We start from the raw sequence: 19,638 nt of genomic DNA, 5'->3' as shown, positions 1-19,638 counted from the left end.
CAAACTTCAAGGCAGTGATGGGGGCCTTTGAAACTTATACAAGATGAAAGGGTTTATCCTATATTCAAATGGTCTATAGTGGGATAAAGATAAAAGCTTTGAAAAATTGAATTCTGTGCTGTTTGTGAAGAAAGGCTCAATATGTCCAGGTATTTTTGACCAAGATGTATTTGTAAACCAGCAACAAAGAGTGAACCAGGCAGATTTTCCTGCCGGCATGCAAAGGGAAAATAAGATGTAGATGTGATCATGGTACTGTGGCAAAGTGATCCATCAATCCAAAGTGACAGTTAAGGCCTACTGATTCCATGCATTAACCCAGCAAGATCCACAATTAGCCCTAAGCTCTGATTATCACCACACCTGAGCCTTCCCTGCCACTTACAGAGATCACAAGAAACAGGCCTGAGTAATAAGCTAGGCATTTTATTACATGCTGTGAAGCCCCCTGGGAACTTAATACCGTTTAAGCAACTTTCCTCTGTAGCTTCCTCATGTTCTTCTCTTTACAATACTGCTACACCAAATAAAAATAATGCCTCTTTGTTTTTTTTTGTTTTGCTTTTAGAGATGGGGGTATTACTCTGTTGCCCAAGGTGGAGTGAAGTGGCATGGCTCACTGCAGCTTTGAACTCTTGGGCTCTAGGAGTCCTCCCACCTCAACCGTCCGGAATGTCGAGATTACAGGCGTGAGCCACCATGCCTGGCCTAACACCTCCATTTTGCATTCTTGGTTAGCTTTTCCTTCTCAGTAAACAACGAAAATACAGAGTTGGTTAGAAGAATGGTAAATGCAGAGGAAAACCTACATTCTGGTCCATTCTGGCATCTCCAAATTTAGAAGTGAACGCAGGCAAGAGTTTTTACCATCACTCTATTTGCTAAGCAATAATAGTAAGAGAAAGTTTTTGAAATGTTGCCAAGGGTTACATCTCAGAAGAGAGGCCTCGTTTAGAAGACAGAAAAAGATGCTACTGACTACAGATGAAACCTCAATTCCTTCCTCACTCAACACCTCTTCAAGGGACAAAAGACTGGAAATGTCCCTCCAATAAAAACAAGATCTCTCTCTGCCTTTCCATGATTCTTAGTCCCTGCTTTGTGCTGTCTCTTTGCCTCCAAAAAGAAGCTGCTTTATTGAAACATCATAGAAAAACAGTGGTCCCCCCAGACAATGAAGTCGCTTGCATGCAGGCATTTCCAATGTAGGCAGGCGACGATACTGGCAGAATTCTCAACCTGTTGCTATAGTAGCAGAAAGAATGTGATTCCAGCAGCTCTGCTGAGATCCATATCCAAATCCCTCCTGCTCCCGCAGAGAACATTAACCCTTCACTGTCCTTTCTCAGGGGCAGAAACACCTGGGAAGAATCCCAAATTTTTCTTATGAGCTGGGTGCTGCAGTCTTAGCATTTGCTCATTCACTCATTCAATACCTACTTAGGCTGTATTATGCTGGCTCCCAGGTTTTAAGTGGTAAACAGGGCAGACATGGCCCTTGGCATTGAGCAAGAAGAGGAGGAGGATATGAAATTATTGCTCAAACAACAATATATTATATAGCATCCATGTATACGGGAGACAATATGATATTTACAGCAAAAACATCACCAGAAAGGTAACAACCTATCCAAGATAACCAGCTTATCTATCAGTTGTAGCAGACCCTATATATTCTGGGCCATTATAATTATTTGATTGTTTGCATGTGTTAATTGGAGAAAAATACCAATAAAAATGCCTGCTCCAATCATACCATGCCTCCTACAAAACAGTTAAAACACGTTGTTTAATTACACTAATTTTTTTCACATAAAACAGAAATAGTATAATCTGTCAGGGAACCACTGCTGAACAAGAGGTTATGATCCCTCATTTATAGTCACCAGGCAACAAAAATGGCAGGTGAGGGCTCAGAAAATATGTAAAAGCAGCACAGTCACAATGACCTTGTGAGAACTTCTAAATAGTCTCCTCACCGTCTATTTCTGTGGTCAGGGCAGTAATGAAGAAGCTTCAGGAAATGCAATTTAGGAATGACCTATAATCCAGCTTACTTTCTCTAACACTGTGGTATGGAAATCTCATATTGTTAAACACCTTCCTGCTAGATTTCCTTTTTTCCCATGGAGCACAAATAGTAGGGAGGCGGGGTTTCTTAGGAAGATCAACTCAGTAAGTAATGCTATACTCAGTAAGTAATGCTTGTTTGGGGAAACAAGGTACTCTCAGCAGATTGCCAAGAAAAAGCTGAAAAAACAAGAAGATAGGTGGCTAATCTCAGTTGGCCATTAGATGCGATCTCAGGAAGGTTACATAATCCTTTGTACTTCAGCTTCCTCCCAGGTAAATTTGATACACCACAGTATTAGTTCATTTTGCACTACTACAAAGGAAGACCTGAGACTGGGTAATTTATAAAGAAAGGAGGTTTGGCCAGGCGCGGTGGCTCACGCCTGTAATACCAGCACTTTGGGAGGCCGAGGCGGGCGGATCACGAGGTCAGGAGATCAAGACCATCCTGGCTAACATGGTGAAACCCCGTCTCTACTAAAAATACAAAAAATTAGTCGGGCATGGTGGCGGGCACCTGTAGTCCCAGCTACATGGGAGGCTGAGGCAGGAGAATGGCATGAACCCAGGAGGCAGAGGTTGCAGTGAGCCAAGATCGTGCCACTGCACTCCAGATAGAGTGAGACTCTGTCTCAAAAAAAAGAAAAAAGAAAAGAGGTTTATTTGGGCTCATGGTTGTGCAGACTGTACAAGAAGCATGACAGCAGCATCTGCTTTTGGTGAGGCCTCAGGAGGCTTTTACTCATGGCAGAAGGTGAAGGGGGAGGAGGCGTGTCACATGACAAGAGAAAGAGCAAGAGAGATGCTAGGCTCTTTTAAACAACCAGCTGTTGAGTGAACAAATAGAGGGAGCACATGCTCATTAACACAGAGAGGGCACCAAGCCATTCATGAGAGATCTGCCCCCAGGACCCAAACCTCCCACCAGGCCCCACCTCCAAAATAGGGGATCACATTTCAACATGAAAATTGGAGGGGACAAATATACAAACCAAACTAGCCACATATATTGAAAGTCACAGAATGATCAATAGCAAAGCCTATAAATTAGTGGCCTAAAATAAAGTGCTTTATTCTTCTTCTTAGTGACACCATAAAACATAATTTCTACCCTGGAGAATATCTGAGAATCTCAAGCATATGTGACAACACTGGTTTCCTGTCTCAATGAGAGACACAAGGCTTTCACAAAATAAATCAGAGAAAGATGTGCCATCAGGAAGGGACGGTCTTACCCAAATCTCTTTTAACCACTGCAATGTTGGGCTATGCTATGGGAAAAGGTACCAGTGTTTAGAGTAGATGGAAACTCATACCTTTTCACCTGAGAAAAAGGGGATGACAATAAAGGGATATCACGTGATCTAAAGTAATGACACCACAAACATAATACCCCTCCTGGAACTGGAAAGTGGATAACCAAGCCCAGTAATCTGTAATCTTTACATTTTAGAGGATACAGTGGGAATGGAAACAGAGGCATTCTACAGGAATTCCAATGCCATTTCTGCAGCTATCAAGTTTGAGATATCTTCAGGAGTTTCTTTCTGTTTTGTTTTTTATTTATTTTTTTATTTTGGGGTTGTGTTTTTGAGGCGGAGTCTCACTCTGTCGCCCAGGCTGGAGTGTAGTGGTGCAATCTTGGCTCACTGCAACCCTTCACCTCCCGGGTTCAAGCGATTCTCCTGCCTCAGCCTCCCGAGTAGCTAGGATTACAGGCGCGCACCACTATGCCCGGCTAATTTGTATTTTCAGTAGAGACAGAGTTTCACCATGTTGGCCAGGCTAATCTCGAACTCTTGACCTCAAGTGATCTGCCAGCCTCGGCCACTCAAAGTGCTGGGATTATAGGTGTGAGCCACTGCACATGGCAGGAGTTTCTTTCCCTTCAAAATTCCATTAGACAGACCACAGCAGCTCTGAGTCCCCTGCTTACTTCCACACCACGAGGAGTAGAAGATGGCTCCAGAGGATGCACACTTCTCTGCCTCTGGGTTATTCTAGGGTCCAGCTAGGACTTTAGGAGCCTTCCAAAGCAGGAAAAAATGCAACTCCTTCCTCATACACCCTTCTCCCACTAGGGAAGAGTATTTTAATGGCTCTATTTCTTCACTCTTCTCCATATCCATGCCCTTTGGTCAAGTATTTGCAGTTTCTCACACTAAAAAAGTGAAATAGGCCGGACCTGGTAGCTCACGCTTGTAATTCCACCACTTTGAAAAGCCGAGGCGGGCAGATCACTTGAGGTCAGGAGTTTGAGACCAACCTGGTCAACATGGTGAAACCCCATCTCTAGTGAAAATACAAAAATTAGTCGGGTGTGGTGGCCGGCACCTGTAATCCCAGCTACTCGGGGGTCTGAGGCACAATAATCACTTGAACCTGGGAGACGGAACCTGCGATCACGCCATTGCACTCTAGCCTGGGTGACAGAGTGAGACTCTATCTCAAAAAATATAATAAAAAATTAAAACAAATTAAAAAGTGAAATACATTTCCCTGCCCTTTGACACTGTGCTTGGTCATGTGACTTTCCTTGACCAATAGGATGCTAACAGATTAGTGACATTATCAGAAGCTTAAAATGAGCTTGTACACTGTGGCTTGTACCCCCATCTCTGCCATCTCCATGAGAATAACATGCTAAAGGTAGCAGCTGGTGCCAAGGGAAGGATGAGAGACATGTGGTATAAAGCTACCCGCCTCGAGTCCAGCCTAGAATCAACCGATTGCCCCCCTCAAACTAAAGACACAGGGGTTAGGAAATGCACATTGTTGTATAAAACAGATTTTGTGGTTGTTTGTAACGCAGCATTATTTTAAGCAACAACTGGTACCATAGTAAATGGTACAGTAAATGCCATAGTAAAATTTACTATTTTTTACTAAAATTTTTTACTAAAATGCCATAGTAAAATTTCACCTGAAATTTAATGGTTAAAATACTGCTTGCTTTGTTTTCTTACTACATTACAAGTAATTTATACCTGATTTTTTTTTTTCATTAGACTCTAAGATCCTCAAAGCAAGGTCCTATTACATTCCCAGTGCCCAGGATTTATTCATGAGTCCACATCATGTTCTAAACCCCAGGCAGATACAATGGTAACCAATATACATTCTAGCCATCAATATGCAACTGTGGATTTTTCCCATCTAGCATCTGGGTTAGTTTGCTTTTGGCCAAAGGTGATCGTGAAGTTTACTTTTGCAGCTAGAAGTATATCAAGTCAGTAATGAACTCTGAACCATCTGAGTGTTATTTGCTTAAGTATAGATGAACTGGAATCACTGCATCTTTCAGTAATGGAAGGGATTGACAAGACCATTGAATTGGGTTTTAATCCTGGCCAATTACCAGAGCTTTAAAAATTATAGGTTCCGAATCTTCATCTACAGATATTTGATTGAATACTCTAGCACAAGGCCTAGGCATCTGTGTTAAAAATGTCTCAAAGTAATGCTGACAATCACAAGAATTGAGGACCCACTACCCCCATTTAATAGAACCCCTCCATCCAATGACTGAATCTCTTCTACTGAGTTGAACTAAGGGTTTATAACGACAGTAACAGACCCCATAAGGGGACCATGTCCAGGGAACTACGTATCAGTTGGCTATGTTAGTATAACAAACCATTCCAAAACTCAGTAGCTTGAAATAATAAGCATTTATTATTGCTTATGAGTCTATGGATCTGGATGGATTTGTCTGATCTCTGCTAGGCCCATTCAAGTGTCTGAGGTTAGCTGGCTCGTCTAGAATTGCCTCACTCATGTGGCCAGTGTAAGGTCACCGTCACCTGGGGTGATGGGGTCTCTGGGCCACAGCAAGCAAGTCCATGAATGTCTGTCTACATTCCAAGAGATGCCAGATTCTAGGAGAGCAAGCAGAAGTGTGTGAGTGAGCCTCTTAAGACCTTGGCTTGGGACCTGGGTTTGGAACTGACATACCCACACACCTTCACTTCTACGAATTCTGTTGGCTAAAGTAAGTAATAAGGCCAAGCCCACATTCAGGGGCTAGGGAAAGAGACTCCACCCCTTGATAGGAGGAGCTGCAAAGTCCTATCTCAAGGAAATAGATTTAAAGAGGAGGGTAATTGTGACCATTTTTATAATTAATCCATTACACAGTATAACATGGGGGAGAAATAGCACTTCCAGCCAAATGTGATTTCTAAGTGAGGGCTGAAGTTTTCACTCTCATCTCAAAAATTACAAAGTCCACAGGTTAAAGCTACATCTTACGTTCATTATTTCTACTCCTGCCTGCACACGCACACATCTTACTTAATCCTCAAGATCTCAGTCTGAAACTAAAGCGAAAGCAATCTATTTACTCTCAGCACTATTTTGTATTATCCTTTGGGGTTAAGAAGACTGGATGACACTCCCGTCTTATGAGGATGTGTTCAGGATAGGTCTCTGTGATGTCTCTTCCTGGCTTAGGATGTGCCTACAGATGAAATGTGACTGTGATCATCAGAGCCATACCCTCTAAAGGACCCCAGAGCATTAGCATGAGGAGCACCAAAGCATAAGAAGAAACATTACAGGAAAAGATAACACACAAGACCAGCAAATAACCCCAAGGAGCAGGAAACTGGAGCTCCTTGAAGACTACAGGCTGATGCTAATTAGATTTTAGGCACCAGCTGTTTTCTAGGCCCTCTTCACTCTACCTCCCTTCTTTACTCACCCTTGCCAGACTGTGACCACTTAGAAAACGCACTAATACTGCAGGGCCTGAATCCACAACCATTTTCCCTGATCCAAGTTCCAAGATGCATGCAGCGTGTCTGGGATGTCGCAGCAGTTATTCTAGCATCTCTACAGCTAAGGTGCTGCTTTCTATTTTTCAGAAAAATCACCATGACCTTTTGGATATCTCCACTCAAATTCTTTAAATGTTTACCTGTGGGCCAGGCACAGTGGCTCATGCCTGTAACTCCAGCACTTTGGGAGGCCAAGGCAAAAGGATCACTTGAGCCCAGGAGATCAAGACCAGCCTGGGCAACAAAGTGAGAGCCTGTTTCTACTTTAAAAAAAAAAAAAAAAGAATTCCAGAAACAAGAAAACACAGGATGGTAGAGTGGTGGCCACAGCTGGGTATTGTTCTGAAGGCTTTTTGGAGGTGATTCAGCAACTGGTAAGGAGAAAGTACATGCTGCTCAAAGGCAAGGGTATCTCAAGTCCATAGTTAGGTGCCTCTTTATATATACAGTTTTCAATCTGCTTGATAGGATCACTGCTTAAAGGACTAAGCAACAGGAGTAGATGAAAAAAACAGTGAAATAAAAAGAAATGCTAAATTCGCCATACAGTTGCCTTAGGAAAGCCAAATTCAAGCAGATGTTGCGTTCAATTTCCTTCATGAAGAAACCCCAGGAAGTTCTAAAAACATACCAAACAGGCCATGAATGGGAGTGTATGAAAGATGCACTTGAATGTGTTCAGAGTTCTGAGCTGAGGATTCTGGGAGCAACCAACCCAGAGATCCATTTCTCATCCATGAGGAACATCTGAAGCCCCCATCCCATCTCATGGAAACTGGACCATACAGGGGATCAAGGCCCTTTGATTTGGGTCAAATGAAGGTTGCCAGGCGGAGGTTAGGGGGAGGGTGTTAAGTGAAAATGCTATATAAACTGCATGTTTTTGCTTTTTGTAAGTGCTTGTGGTTTTCCTGTTCAGCCTGCTGCGACTGGACCGTCCCTCTACATAAGTACCCCCTAATAAAAATCTGTCATGTTTGCTGGCCCTGGGTCTCTTCTTCCACCTCTTGAATTGGTGCCATCCCTACTGAAGTTAACAGGGGGCTGGCACTACATGGAGGAAATTTGCCAACACTCTTCTAAACTGTATTCTGTTCCTGAGCACTGATTCTGGGAGAGAAGCACGTTTGGGGTGGTGATGGTTTTGAACCGTCACGTGCAGCATCCAATGTACAAATGCCTGTAAGAGTCAGGATGGCTGTCAGTGCCGTCAACTGCATGGGCGACATAGAGTGGCTTCTATTTGTTTTTTAATCATAACTGAAAAGTCACAAATTTGAACCAGCAATCTCTAGGCAAAATCATTATCATGGTTCCTACCCCCACTTCTTGCTCACTTGGCCTCCAAATAAGTGGCATTCTTGGATTGTCTTCTAATGAGCTGGCTGATGGGGCTGCGAGCAATCTATGCTTTCGATTAATCAGCCAAGGGGAAACTAGAGCCACAAAAAAACAAACTAGTGGCATTATCACCACAGGAACACTGGGCATGACAATGATGACGTATTGCCGATTTACCTCCAGCAAAAGACATGCTGCACTTTCCTGAAACTTGGAAGAGGGGCATTCACCCTAAGAGAGAAATTTTCACCCTACCTGTGATCCTCTCCACTCATACCCTCACTCACAGTCAACTTCATAGACTTCCTATGCCAGAAAGTTCAAATGTACCATCTTGGTACACTGTGTTTTAGGGCAATTTGCTGCACCTCTAGAAACCTAGATATGTTAAGCATAGGCTGCTCCGTACAGGGAATCCTTAAGTTGCCTGCACAGAGTTGCCTAAAACAAACCTGTGCTGCATATTCAGAGAGTCATCTGGCACAGGTCAGACCTTCACAGGTGTCATGGCAGTGCCTCTGGTTTGGGCAATTTCTATTGCATTTCCCATACCGCTCTCCTATAAAACCCCCTAGCTCAGCATCCTCACACTCTGATGTAATTCCTCAAATTAACTTTACATGCAGCCTTGTCTTTCCTACATTTTTATGAATATCTTCCCAGGTATTAAAGTTTGGGCTAGGCCAGGAACAGACGCAGCAACTTTATTCCTTCACATGTCACTGCAATCAACGGCTTGTGTTTAGAATAAATATTTGAGACACAGAAGCCTGTTAACAATGCAGTGCTTGATTACTCTGAATTACTCTCTCACCCACAGCAACTGAGGGAGAGGGCCTTGGCACCAGCTCCCTGCACAAAACCTGCTTCCCAGCCTCCACCATTTGCCTCCCGACCATTCTCTCAAAGAATTCTCAACACACTATACAAAGATCTCAGTTTTCTCCCTTAAATGCCACACAAATTCCACATTGAATACAGACTTTTTTCTTCCCATAGCACCACAGATTTAATTCACTACCTTCATGTTCACAAATATTTAATTGGACTTACCTGGTAACTCTTTTCCTCAAACCCCACCTTGCACCTTCCGTTCCACACTGAACTCCTTTAAATAAAGGGCCTCTTTTTGTTTGTTTTGAGACAAAACATCACCTTGGTCTATTACAAAGCTATCATGACACTTAAGCTGCATTTCAATTAGTCAGTGGTGCCTATCTATTAAAATGTCCACAGTCCTTCACACTTTTTCTTCCTCAAAACCTATTTGGTAAGCAATGTAGTTTTTTGTTTTGTTTTGTTTCTCTACAGTGCCAAAAGGGTACACTGTACTAACTAGAGGTAATTAGTATGTTAAGTTTTCTTCCAAGGCCAGGCTATCGGGTTACAACTTCTAATAAACCCTCCTGCGAAAAGACATTTCTTTGTCTTGGGACCACCGAGAACTAACCAAACAAAACACCTTCAATTGTCTCAGAAATTCTGCCATCTAAACACAATCAAAAAGAAAAGCCAACACCAAAGCAAATAAAATGAATGAAGTGTTCCTGCTGCAGGCAGCCCTTACCATTGGGAGCGGAGGCCCCCTCCGGACCCTCGCCGGGGTTCTGGCTCCTCTTGGGCTGGGGTGAGGGTGGTGAGGGGTCCAGGCGGTGGGTGCGGGTGGAGGTATGCTCCGAGCATGCTTGAACAGGACTCACTGCCGTCTGCCTGCCTGTCTGCCACTCGGTCCTCTTGTCTGGGTGGGAAGGGCCAAGATGAAAAAAAAATGTGCAGGTTACTCACTGGCCTTCTCGGGCGGGCAGACACACCCAGGAGGAGGGAGAGGCCAGGCGCAGACAGGAGAGTCTTCAGAGGCTGAGCCTGAGATCTCCCTTCTGATTTCCTTTTGTGATTACTTCCTGAACTTTAAGCTCTGTATGCATGGGCATCGGTACTTAGGGAGGCAAATAACACTTGCGTAATTAGATTCTAAGGGCTTAATGCAAAGGTTACTTCAAAAGGCAGTGCTTTAGCACACATCCTTTTGCATTTCACTCTGAAATTTGTTTCCTCTGAGTTAAGAGTGTCAACACTGGCATAGGAAATGAGAGTGAAGGGTTACTCTGGGGCAGGGGTCTGGAAGAGCCTGGAGCAAACAAACCTGGATGTGATTTAAACAATGAGTTTCTGGAGTCTCACTTTTAGACTGAATTTTAGAGAAACAGGATTCTCAACAGTCTCCCAGTGCCTATGGACTTTGCCTTGTCCAAGGGGCACATTCTTAAAGTAGGCCTCTAGAAATCAAGATTTTAGAAATGGATTCACATTGTAAATTCAAGAACTTATTTGATAGCCTGACCTCTGATTAATCCTGAAATGAAGCCTTTCACAAATGGGTAATAATTTGTTGGTTTGGAGGAATCATGGGTGTTCACAAACAAAGGCATGGCAGTAATACAGCCGAGGGAGATGGAGCGGAGGGCGAGGGAACAGGTACTTGCCTCAATTAACCCTAAAAATGCGCTTATGAGGGAGGATGACTGTTCCTCTTTCACATGTGAGCACAAGGAGACCCAGAGGTTAGGGAACTTGGCTCATGCTGGGCCAGCTAGTGAATGGGAGACCCCGGATTTGGACCCAGTTTTGCCTGAAGGCAAGACCTGGTATCCTCCTACCATACAGCCAGGAATGTATGGTTTCACCACTCCAACACTCACCTTTCCTCCACCTGCGGCTGACCTAAGGCTAGATACCTTTCCTTAAAGTTTTATAACTTTTCCAAAACTGATATACCATGAAATGTAATTCTGTGGGTTTCTAGTAAGTGCAATAAAAGGGGGAAAATGTACTATATAGGTTTCTCTACTGTAGCTTCTCATAGCCTTTTGTATGCTAATATACATTGTGACTCTCCAAGTTCAGGACCTACAGTGTGCCACGCTTCCCTTCCCAAAGAGGGGAAGGGATCTTCTGAATTTGGGAAACAGTATTATAGAGATGTGTTGTTTTTTTCTCCTCCTCTTTTTTTTTTTTTGAACTTATAAAAAAATTCATTATAAAAAACTTCAAACAGTATATAAGGGCATTAAATAAAAAGTAAAAAATTCTCTATTATTCTTAACAATCTGTCCCATTCCCCCGAGGTAACCACTGTTAGCAATTTCTTATGTATCTGGTTCAGAAATGTTTATGTATATAAAGCATATATGACTATCCTCTTAAAAACAACATAACTGGGATTAAAGGATACCTGTGATGTGTTATTTGGCACTTAAAAAAAAAACGTAATAATACATTTGAGATTTTCCATATCAGCATATAGAATTGCTGGGGCAAGTTAGAGTCAAGAAAAGTAAAAGTTAGTTCTAAAATATTGGATTACCACTTTATAGTAGGGTCCGCCACATGGGCCACAGTATGCACAGAGGGGCAGACTGAGAAGGGAGAAAGAAGAGGGACTCATACCCCTGTAAACATGATTACAATTGAATAGATACTACACGTTTTACTCTACGGGTTAAAAAAAAAAAAAAAAAAGAAGTGACAAAGAAACGAATTTCTTCCCTCTTCCAGCTCTGACTCTCACCCCACTGTATTAATTGAATAAAGCCTTACCCTCAACAACCCCAGCAATCAGTTGCTATTATTATCCTCATTTTACAGATTGAGAGAGCAATCTCGGAGTGTGCACCCAGCACACAAGAACGGCAAAATAAATGCTTGAAGTTTTATTAATGAAGCAAACATGACATTGGCCACCCTGATTTTTGCCACAGTGTTCCTAAAAGCCACACTATAAAGTGGATCCTATTTTCCCTTAGGAACAATGTTGTAATTACGGGTTCTGTTCCAAGACCTCATGTTGGTTTCCTACAAATTCAAGACATAATCAATAAAATCTTGTGAAAACAGAGATACAACAATAAATCTCATAATCATGTAAAATAGTAAAACGATGTTCCATGACTCAGATTTTGCGAAATTGGCTCATACAACCCCTCCTTTTTACTGATGATGGAAAGAATATCCACAAGATTGTATGGATCTTCTCTAAAAGTATATACCTTGTTATACTGTCTCAGTAATGAAACAATTTTAAAATGTGCCCACATTTGAAACCTGCATTACACAAGGAACTCCAACATACTCTACAGTGTACATACAAACATATTGTAACACAAATTTGACACAACATTAATATACAAGTTAGAACAGGCATTACTCATTTAACTAGAAACAGCTTCCCCTGCCTGCCTCCTTAGAATTAAAAGGTCATTTGAGGAATGATTTGACTGACTCATTTCTTAGAAAAACTGTCTAGGGATAATGTGAATCAATTCTTTCCTATTTTCTCAATATACTTTTCTGTATAAACCAGAGGCCTTCAACATCACTCCATGGGTTTTATCCTTGCTAACACAGTTGCAGAAGTATCTTCATAGTTTGAGACATTACTTGGGACCTTGGCTTGATTTGGGGTGTACAGCTTTGACCTAATCCTCCTGTGCTCCTGCCAATTCTTTCTTTTTTATTCCTCCCCACCCACTGTCCTAAGTCAGGAAGCCAACATGGCAAAAACCCTGTCTCTACTAAAAATACAAAAATTAGCCAGGCATGGTGGTACGTGCCTGTAATCCCAGCTACTTGGAAGGCTGAGGCATGAGAATTGCCTGAACCTGAGAGGCGGAGGCTGCAGTCAGCCGAGATTGCACCACCACACTCCAGCCTGAGCAACAAAGCAAGACTCCATCTCAAAATAAAACAAAATGTGAATTATAATTATTTAATATTATCCAGTCTCTAGACAGTGTCAAATTCCTCTAAATATATCAAAAAGATTTTTTATACTTTGTTGAAGTCAATAGTGCAATTGGTTCATAGGTGTTGTCGTTTTATCTAAACATTCTTTTTCCATCTTTATTTTTTTCCTTGCAATTTGTTTGTTGAAGAACCTGGCTCTTTGCCAGAAAATGTCCCACAATCTACATGTCGATCATGGTATGATTTAACATGTTCCTCTCCCTTTGGAATTTATAGTTAGATTTAGAAGTTTGATGGCATGTAGATTTGATTTTTGGACAGACTAGCTAGTTGAAAGGCAGTCTTACGTACTTCCATCAAGAGGCAACCAGCGTTTGATAAGTTCTGGTATTTGTGCACTTAGCAGCCATTGAGAATCAATGCCTTGGTATTATTTCCTAGGGATTGAAAAATGATTTTCTTCCATTTCTTCCTCATTTATTAACTGGTATTAAAGGTTTATACTTTCCAAAATGAAAGCATACATTTCCCGTTTCTGTTTTTGGCCATGACATGTTATGTTAGACAATATATATTTTTTCCACCTACGTATTTCATTAAAATCTATTTTACTGAGAAGATTATTTGCTTTAATAAATAACTACTCAGATTTCTGTAAAATAACAACAACTGGAAAACACCATTCAGAAACCTTCAGTCAAAGAGTGGTGAAGGACTGGTCCACAGCACACCACTCAAGTTCAAACCTAATTTTGCCACTTGTGAGCTCTATGACTTTGATCAAGGCTTTTCATCTTCTTACCCTCAGTTTTTTCATCTATAACATGGAGATAATAAAGCCTGCCTTACAGCTTTAATGAGAATTCATGATAAAGTATGCAAAGAGTATGTTTCAGTGCCTGACAAATAGCAGATACTCAATAAGTTGTAGTCACGACTAGTTTCATCATTGTCTCCCCCATACCAAGCACAGTGCCTGGCAACCCTCAGCTGTTCAATCAATATCAAGTGAGTAACTTCAGGGATGATTGGCTTTACTTTGTCTCAAGCTGATGGAGGCTTTAATAGTTCAAGATGCTGGTAATATAGAAGTCTATTAATTAAATGTACAGTCCATTCATGGACTGTACATTTAATTGGCTGAAGGAATGGAAAAGGGCATGATTTGCTCCCAGGGTCAATTATCCCAGTCAGCTATTTTGAAAATAAGTACTACTGGTAACCCAGGGTTGAGGAGCAGAATCAACTCAACTATATCTACAGAGGAGTACGAAGACATCAATTTTCTCCAAAAGAAAGATGTACCAGCATTGCTATCACCTTGACTTGGCCTGAGGTGCTTTGAGGGCTCACTCGGTGTACTGAGTTAAACTGTGTCCCTCGAAAAATAGGCTGATGTCTGCCACAGTTTGGATGTTTGTCCTCTCCAAATCTCATACTGAAATTGGATCCCCAATGTTGAAGGGGGGTGCCTAATGGGGGATGTATGGGTAATGGGGTGGATGCCTCATGAATAGATCAATGCCTTCCCTGGGGAGGCAAGGGGGCAAGTGAGTTTTCATTCTATTAGTTCCCACGAGAGCTGGCTGTCAAAAAAAGCCCGGCACCTCCCCTCTCACTCTCTCACAGCCTCTCTCACCACGTGACTTCTGCGCATGCCAGCTCCCCTTGTGCTTCCCACCATGAGTGGAAGCAGCCTGAGGCCCTCAACAGATGCAGATGCCAGTGCCATGCTTCTCGTACAACCTGAAGAACCATGAGCCAAATGTTTTTCTTTATAAATTACAGTCTGAGGTATCCCTCTATAGCAACACAAAATGGACTACGATGTTGAAGTCCTAATCCCCAGAACCTATGAATGTGACTTTATTTGGAAATAGGGTGTTTACAGATGTAATCAAGTTAAGACGAGGTCATATTGGATTAGGGTGAACCCTAAATCCAGTCACTGGTGTCATTATAAGAAGAGACACGGCCGGGCACGGTGGATCACGCCTGTAATCCCAGCACTTTGGGAGGCTGAGGCGGGCGGATCACGAGGTCAGGAGATAGAGACCATCCTGGCTGACACAGTGAAACCCCGTCTCTACTAAAAATACAAAAGAAATTAGCCGGGCGTGGTGGTGCGTGCTTGTAATCCCAGCTACTGGGGAGGCTGAGGCAGGAGAATGGCATGAACCCAGGAGGCGGAGCTTGCAGTGAGCCGAGATCGTGCCACTGCATTCCAGCCTGGACCACAGAGCTACACTCTGTCTCAAAAAAAAGAGAGAGACACAAAGATACAGGGGAAAACCTCATGCGAAGATGGAGACAGAGACTGGAGTTACGCTGCCACAAGCCAAGGAAAGCCAAGGACTGCCAGCAACTAGGAGAAACCCCACTGACATGTTGACTTTGGATTTCTAGCCTCCAAGACTGTGAGGGAATACATTTCTGTTGTTTTCAGCCACCCAGTTTGTGGTAATTTGTGACAGCAGCCCTAGGAAACTAAAACATACAGTGAACTCAGACCAAAAGTATGGATCAATCAGCCTACCTATGGCTTAAACCATTTAGTGGGAAAGAGAGAGAACGGGGTGGGGGAAATCCTAGACAGGAGAACCTGAGTCAGCTTTAATTTGTCTTAGACCAGCTGGGCCCACAGCTGACTCTTCAAAGCTGCACAAGTACCAACAGGTAAGCCTGCTTTACTTGAAAAGCAGGTGGGCAGAAGCCACAGGACTTGTTGGCACTGATAGGTTAGGAATGAAAATGCCGTTTGTAGGGTAAGGCAGCTTCCGTCTTCCTCCACAGGAGGGAAAGGAGGAATATTAACACCATCCCATGTTGGGGGAGAAGTACTTTATCCTAGGTATCCACCTCTCTATCCTGTTGTATCTCAGGGAGGCTCTATGGCCTAATAAAAACTTCTACACACTCTGATGTGGGATGCTCCTTAGCACTCCCCTGGTTATTCAACCACACCAAGCCTCAGCATACCACCACCCCCTCTCGGCACCGTGAGAAGAATTCAATGCAATAATGCAGTGGAGAACCTGGCATGTGAGAGGTGCTGGTCTGGCACCCTTTAAAAAGCTGTATCTGGATACTTATGATGGTAAACAGTCCTGGTGGCCACTCACAAACCCTCCCTTTGTGTGCCAGGTACTGAGCTGGACACTGTAGAGACTGAGTTACGATCTTTGATAAATGAACTGTGTTAGGGCTTTGGGATTTAGAGATGGTGTCTTTTTTTTTTCTTAAAATGTTATTTATGTTATAGTAGTGTTTTATAATAAAATGTCTTAAAATTCTGATCTAATATTTTAAAAAAGAAGTGGGAAAAGCTGTCACACATATTTATTAAAAATGTATTTTTTACAACATTGCTCAATTGTTCAGCAAGGCACAGCTGAATCTTGCCAAAGCTCCAAGAGAGCCAGTGTCCACCCTCAAATTTCCCCTCACCCACACTGCACTCCAACACTGTCAGTAGCACATGATTTAGCACTTAATTGGTGGCTAATTATTGCAGGTGTGCTAGTTTTATTTTCCTAGCTTAGCTCCCTCAGGGCAAAAATTACCTCCTTTCACACCATCTATTAGCACCTACACAAAAGTCCTGCATGCCCAAGGATTAGCTGGCCTTACAGACAGGACTATGCAATAGACTTCTTTCTACCTTTCTGGAGAACAAGCCGTAACAAGCTGCTTAGTGATTAAGTTAGTGCAAGGAAGGAAGCAAAAGAAACTATGACTAAGAGCTGTGCTCACATTTGGGGTCTGCTAAATAATTTCCTATTGGTCCACTCTGAAATGGCACCACCAAAGCCATGGGGCAAAACATGGAGGTGGTACTCAGCGATCCAGTTATGGGTCAAAAGCACCTGAGAAACCGGTGTGTATGTGTGCAGGCTTGTGTGTGCACGTGCAGCGGCATGTGTACATACCTCAAGGCTAAAGCAATTCAAGCTTTTCTCTTCCTGAGATAAAAAACCAGCCTTTCTCAGTGACTGCTGGAATGTATTATTTCTTTATGACTGCCACAGACGCTTTGGGTACTTGCTGGAAGCAAGAAAGAGACTTTAGCCCCGTGTGTCTTTGGAAATGTGGATAGGAGAATTATGCGCCAGACACTGTGCTAATTTCTTTACATTTGCTCTTTTAATTATTCCACTCAGAGGTTCTAGGGGGTTGGACCAACCCCACTTCACTGGCTGGAAAACTGCCTAGAAAAGGCAGAGCCAGGACTGGATCTGATGTGTCAGTGACACCAGCATAGACTTCTGCATGACCACAATTCAATACTACTGGGAGGGAGAGGACAGAGCCACAAACTAGTATCAGGCAAAGTTGTTAGACCCTAGACATTTTCCTCCTGTACCCTCATTCACTGCCCACCAATATAACGAATGAACTTTCACTGGAGACCCTCAAATCACTTCACAAAGAAGGCCTCTAGGCCTAAATCCAGCCACGGATAGAGGGGGGGTAAAAAGAGGCCCATGTTGAAGCCGTTGGACTTGGGTTAAAAGCTGCATTGTCCCTCCTCTCCATGCAGAGCAGCTAATTGAGGTTAGAGCCATAGAAACCAAACAAAAGGCTCTGAGGAGCCCACACATCCTAGCCTAACTGCTGCCAACCACTGTGGGAAGCGCCAGAGGAAGCCCTGCTCGCCCTCATTCCTCAACAGTTTAATGAAGATTTGGTCTGTCATCCTCCCAGGGAAGACACTCCTGCGTGACTGTCTGAGAGAAACCAATTTTTATTCTCAAACAAAACAGTGGATCCTCCTTTAAAGCCAGAAGTCGGCAATAAAATGGGTCATAAACATATTTATGGGGTTATAACCCCCTTAGAATAAGCACTTGGATTTCTCTCCCAGCCCCTGAGCCTGCCAAAACCAAATTCCTGGAGAAGTTCCTCAGCATCACGGCTGGGGAGCGGTGGGAAGGTCTGCAGAGGCTGTGGGCCTCCCTGAGCTGCTGCCACAGATGGGCACTTTTCGGGCCAGACCTTCCATGGTCTCTGAAAGTTATGAGAATATTCACCCAACACCATCTATTAGCAAATGAGGATATCCGGCTTGCTTTGTATGTTTGGGATGATTCTGAAAAAAGTCACATTCGCATTTTAAAATGTCTAAGATTTTATCACATAAATGACACACAAAAAAGCAAAATTTTATATGTATCATAAAGCAAGGATTACCTTTAAACCGGCAAAGAAAAACCCAACCGTTTTCTTTTTAGATTTATTTTACTTCTACTCTTTAAAAACCTCTCTTTTGGGGATAGAAATTCCTGGGAAGAAGGCATCATTACTCAGATATTAAAAATATCTTACTGTATGTTCCCCACATGGGCTTGAGTATACTAAACCTACCTCAGTGCCTTGAACTTACTGTCATCTACAACTTTTTGCCATTTCTGTAGAACTAAATTGACAAGCAGACTTTCTGGGACTGAGGATTTTAGCACTTTTCAAACAGGGAAGAAGCTGTCATATGAAAAAAATATTAGATTTGTTCTTTATGGATTCAAGACATGTCATAATAACTATAATAAAATAATAATAAATTATTGGAAGAGCTGACATCTATCCATTACGCATATTTATTACATCAGTCATTATTTTAAGGCTTTTTTTTTCACATGAAAGTTTTTAGTTTATTAATCTTCCTGTGAAAAATCCACAATGGCCACAGATAACATCATTGCAACACCTTTACCCCTTCAGCTGTGATCTAATCTCCAGCTCACTGCTAGACACCTCATTTCTTTTTAGCGACACCAACACTGGCCTTTGCAGTCCCGACTTTCCTCATTCTGTTCTTGTGTTCCTCTCGTTGCTTTCTTGAGTTATTTTTCTTCTCATACAGACCATCTCTTGCAAGTCTATGTTTGGATTCATATTTCCTTGCATAATCCAAGAAATCATAAATCATGCCAAAGCCAGTTGTCTTGCCACCACCAAAATGAGTTCTGAATCCCAGTACAAAGATGACATCCAGTGTGGTCTTGTACATTTTGGCTAGTTTTTCCCCAAGTTCTGTCTTAGGTAGGGTACTGTTGCCTTCCCGGGGTGAAGGACATCAATGACCATTTGTTTCCTCTGAAGTCGTCGGTTGGTCATGAACTTTCTAGTTCAGATAGTTACCATGTCATTCATGATGGCGTTCTATCCTCAGACATCCAGGGAGGCTATTCTAAGAGCTTTAAATAGATTTTTTTCATTCAATCTTCTCAACAACCCTATGAAATCGTTACTGTTATGGCTCTAATTCTGCTGATGAAGAAAACAAAGCTCAGAAAAGTTAAGTGTTTTGTACTGACTCAAAAGGCTAGTAAGCAGGGAAGCCAGTATTCCAACCAGGCAGTTTGTTGCCACAGGACTAGTTGTTAACTGTAACACTGCATGAACGTGGAATGAGCTTCCTCTCTAGAGAGCAAGTCGTTCGAGATGAGAGGCAGCCACTATGGTACAAGAACTTGAACTTCACTTGGCAAGTTACCCCATCATGTCCCTGGTGATGCCGAATTCATATTCCATTATATTAAGCTACTTGGTATCAACATGATTTTCTAGTTTTGAACAGGTTCTATAGTTATGTTTTTCATTTTTGTCAGGAAGTTGTGTGCCATTTAAGAAGCAGAAGGGAGATCAGCTTGTCATGACAGGCAGCATTCAGATTTCTAATGAAAACATTTAGGTTTGTACACCT

General features: G+C 42.5%; 1 protein-coding gene and 1 pseudogene across 6 annotated transcripts in view; both read right to left on the bottom strand.

The window, feature by feature from the left end:
• Nucleotides 1–19,638, bottom strand: part of STON2 (stonin 2) — a 179,434-nt gene that overhangs the window by 53,577 nt on the left and 106,219 nt on the right. For 5 of the 6 annotated variants that reach the window (XM_058429870.1, XM_058429868.1, XM_032134787.2 and 2 more), the window contains one exon: nucleotides 9,760–9,930. The exons of the other annotated variant lie outside the window; for it this stretch is intronic. In XM_058429870.1, coding sequence (XP_058285853.1) covers nucleotides 9,760–9,930 — 171 coding nt within the window. The remainder of the gene's footprint in view (nucleotides 1–9,759; nucleotides 9,931–19,638) is intronic. 6 annotated transcript variants of the gene reach the window in all.
• On the bottom strand, nucleotides 18,588–19,264 carry LOC116456154 (small ribosomal subunit protein eS24-like; annotated as a pseudogene).

The sequence above is a fragment of the Hylobates moloch genome, unplaced genomic scaffold, assembly GCF_009828535.3.
Source record: "Hylobates moloch isolate HMO894 unplaced genomic scaffold, HMol_V3 SCAFFOLD_16, whole genome shotgun sequence".
Lineage (NCBI taxonomy): Eukaryota > Metazoa > Chordata > Mammalia > Primates > Hylobatidae > Hylobates > Hylobates moloch.
This window is presented reverse-complemented; position numbering and strand designations above follow the sequence as displayed.